General features: G+C 45.0%; 1 protein-coding gene across 1 annotated transcript; it reads right to left on the reverse strand.

The window, feature by feature from the left end:
• Window positions 1-2,504: 2,504 nt before the first annotated feature.
• On the reverse strand, window positions 2,505-3,479 carry LOC118988135 (olfactory receptor 7D4-like). Its single transcript, XM_037047541.1, has one exon. The coding sequence runs from the start codon at window positions 3,477-3,479 to the stop codon at window positions 2,505-2,507; it is 975 nt and encodes a 324-aa protein (XP_036903436.1).
• Window positions 3,480-4,077: the final 598 nt, after the last annotated feature.

The raw sequence follows: 4,077 nt of genomic DNA on the forward strand, positions 1-4,077 counted from the left end.
GGAAAGGGTGGACATAAGTTAAGTGTCTTGTTGAGAAGGGGGGGGCTTGTGAGTTGTATCTAGAAAGCAGTGTGGTCGCAGGTGGTCAGATTTGAGGTAAGGTGACAGTACAGCTTAGTAACTGGGTGTAGCGTGTGAGTAAATAGAGTAATAGAATTTAGGCACCTGTATGATCGTCTAAGGTCCGAAAGATGTGTTATGAAGTATTACTGTTATATAGAACAGCTCTTATTTACAATAATAGAGCAACACTCATGTGATAGATTCTATGTGATCTGTCTAAATGGGGGTTATAGAGCTTGGGTAGTATAGCAAAGGAAAGAAAGTGAAGTATAGAAAATTAGCAATACGCTGTGGAGGAAAGAGCAGTGGGAACCATCAGGTATTACAATATACCCAGCCAGGACTAAGAAACCTGTACAGAAAGAGGAGGGATACAAAGATATTCTTAATATTAAAAAAAGGGAGTAAGAATAATGCAAAAAAATAATAATACACCTAAAGGAAAACTAAGCAACACACAAACAAACAATCCAACACACACACACACACACACACACACACGCACACACATCAGGAGAAAAGGGGAATAAGCCGAAATTTTGGGAAGAATGGAAGGACTAAAACCGGACAAAAAGAAAAAGAAATGAAGGACAGAGTATTGAAAGATAGAGCAACAATACAGTTTGCAAGATATAAGATTAATTACAAAAGAAGTTGAGAGAGAAAAAAAGGGGGGAAGGGAAAAAAACACACATACACACACATACTAGAGAAGGGAAAAAAAAAAAGAAGCACCCTTCCTTTGTTGGTTTCAAACTGTCCAAACCGGTTTTTCTGGTTGCGGTGTCTCTGAGGGCAGGTATGCAGGCGCGCTCGAGCAGGCTGCCAATTGGGCTGTGGGCGCGCACACCTCCGGGAGGCTGCCTGTGTCCCTTGGTATTCGGCACCGTCCTCCTCAGTCCCATGGTGGGACCCAGGTGTTCCCACCTCTCCCCTGGATGGCTGCTGGGTGGTTGGGCCATGAGGCAAGCTGCGGTGGCAGAGCCCCTCAGTCCACTTTCCAATAGAGACTTCTCCAACAAGCCTGCCTCTCAGCCCAGCCCAATCCCAAAAGACTGGCAATGACAGTGTCCTTCTTAAATCCCCCGGGCTGGTGGGCTGGCTGGCTGGTGACCACCGAGTCCGCAATTGCCACCCTTCATGTCAACTTAAGCCCACAGGTCTCTGCCCGGTATTAACCTGCCTGTCTAGATGGGGAGTGGGGGAGTCAGATCTCTCTCACAGAGTCTGTTGCTGGAGTCTGTTGCCTGCCCACCGGGTGCCGGGCCTCTGGAGTTCCCTCCACCACAGGCGCCCCAGCCCTGGATTCAGAGGGGGCTTCTGTTTCCCACTGATGGTGCCGGTCCAGATTGGCCCCGCTTCTGGACCTTACTCACGCTCCGCCGGAAGTCGCCCACCTTGGGCGTGCCCAGGTGCAGCCCGCAGCCTAGGAGGCCAAGGGCGCACAGCCACTTTTTTCCTCACTTGCCTTCTGGAGTCCTCCCTGACCTGCAGGTGTCTGGTTCCTCTGTCACACTCTGTGGTCTCTCATTTTCATAAATGTTGGGGAATTGTTGGTTGATTATGCTGTTCTTCGGTAGATCCCCCCGGATTTTCTACCAGATGCATGGGAGCTGGGTTCCCTCTGTGCTACTCTGTCGCCATCTTAACCCACCTCCTCCTAAACTTAGAAATCTTAAGAATAGCTGCAAGATGCTGGCCAAATGAGGAGTGTTGTGGACAGCATGTAAGGGTGAAAAATTCTTTAAAAAGTTTTTCAGGGAGTTGCTGAGAAGAACCAAACACATACTAATACAAAAACAAAGAAAAGGGAAATCACCTGTGCTTTGGATAGAAGAAATCAATGTCTTTTTTTGCTTCAGCTGCCTTTTATTTAAGTTATATTTTATTGATTATGATATTACAGTTGTCACAATTTTACCCCTTTGCCCTTCTACACCCAGAACCTTCCACTCCCTCAGGCAATCCTCATACCACTGTTCATGTCCATGGGTCATGCATAGGTTCTGTGTTTACTCCATTTTCTATACTGTACTTTCATCCCCATGCTTATTCTGTAACTACCTATTTGTACTTCTTTTATATATATATAATTATTTTTCAAGTACAGTTTTCTGTCTATTACTTTCATCCCATCCCACCCCCCATGCTCCCCCCCTCCCATTTCCACCCTTCTCAATTGTTGTCCATGTATCCTTTATATATGTTCCTCTAAATCCCTCCCCTATTTCCCCTGAAATTCCCTCCCTTCTCCCCTCTGGTCACTGTCAGCCTGTTCTCTATTTCAGTGCCTTTGGTTATATTTTGCTTTCTTGTTTGTTTTGTTGTTTAGCTTCCTGTTAAAGGTAAGATCATATGGTATTTTTCCTTCAACAATGGCTTATTTCACTAGGAGAGAAAAAGAACCTGAATATTTAATTTGCAACATTAACCTCTGAGGTTCACAATGTACGCTTAGTTCTGGGGCCAGTGACCCATGATGGACAAGGTGCTGCTTGGTTGAGGAGCCTTCCCAAGGCCCCCTTCACATCCTTGTTCCTCAGGCTGTAGATGAAGGGGTTCAGCATGGGGGTGACCACAGTGTACATCACTGAGACCACTGAGTTTTGCAGGGAAGAATGGGTCACAGCAGAACTGAGATAGACCCCCAGTCCTGTCCCACAGAACAAGGAGACTGCAGTAAGGTGAGACCCACAGGTGGAAAATGCTTTATATTTCCCCCCTGAAGAGGACATTCTCATTAATGAGGAGACAATCTGAGCATAAGAATAGAGAATTCCAGTGACAGGAATCACACCCAGTAGGGCAGCAATCACGTACATGAAGACATTATTGACGAAGGTGTCTGAGCAGGCTACCTTGAGAATCTGAGCCAGTTCACAGAAGAAATGTGGAATTTCAGTTCCTGCACAGAAGGTCAGCCTCCTCATCAGTAGGATATGAACCAGGGAGACCCAGAATATGATGAACCAACACAACAGAACCAGCAGGCCACACAGGTGTGTGTTCATGATGACCATGTAGTGCAAGGGGTGGCAGATGGCCACATACCGGTCATAGGCCATCACAGTCAGGAGGAAGTTGTCCATTCCAATAAAAACTGTAAAAAAATACACTTGAATGAGGCATCCATTGTAGGAGATGGCTTTGCTCTGTGTCTGGATGTTCACCAGCATCTTCGGGATGGTGGTGGAGGTGAAGCAGATGTCGACAAAGGACAGGTTGGAGAGGAAGAAGTACATGGGGGTGTGGAGGTGGGAGTCAGAGATGACAGCCAGCATGATGAGCAGGTTCCCGAGCATGGTGACCAGGTACATGGATAGGAAGAGACCAAAAAGTATGGGTTTATGTGCTGAGTCTTTGGAAAATCCCAGAAGTAAAAAATCTGAAACCCCGGTTTGATTTCCTGTTTCCATGTTGCTGACACCTCATCTAGATGATTGAGGAAGGAAAATAGCTTGAAATAGACACTGGACAAACTCTAGATTATTCCTACTATTTAAATTGATTGAAGTAAATGCCTAGGCATTAAAGCCTTTAACTACAAAATTAAGGAACTTTATATTCTCTTATTTATTACATGCAACATTTCATAATGTTGATTAATAATCATTGTTCATTATCCTCTGGGATACTCATCCACCTTCTTTACCTCTGTCTTAGAATTATTTCTGAACAGTTAAGAGCAACTCTCTTGGAGTTTAGAGACAAAAAGGTTTGTTCTTGCTCTAACACAAATATGGAGCACGAGGTCTGGTGAAGCTCAGCAGCTTAATCTGGGTTGTCTGCCTTCTCTGGGACTCGCAAAAGGGTCAGATAACCATGTCTTGGAGGTGAGAAAAGTTGAGAGAGTATCTCAAATACCTGACCAGAGAATTGGAGAATGAGTAGAAGGTAGGTTTACTTTTCAAGGAACAAAAGAAAGAAAAAATATTTTCACCAAATAATAAACAACATTCAGTAATGCTTAAGGCTTGATGTACCAGGGACCAGCAACACCTCCTAGGAACAGGG

The sequence above is a fragment of the Sturnira hondurensis genome, unplaced genomic scaffold (assembly GCF_014824575.4).
Source record: "Sturnira hondurensis isolate 20B ecotype Veracruz unplaced genomic scaffold, ASM1482457v3 Scaffold0005895, whole genome shotgun sequence".
Taxonomy (NCBI): Eukaryota; Metazoa; Chordata; class Mammalia; order Chiroptera; family Phyllostomidae; genus Sturnira; species Sturnira hondurensis.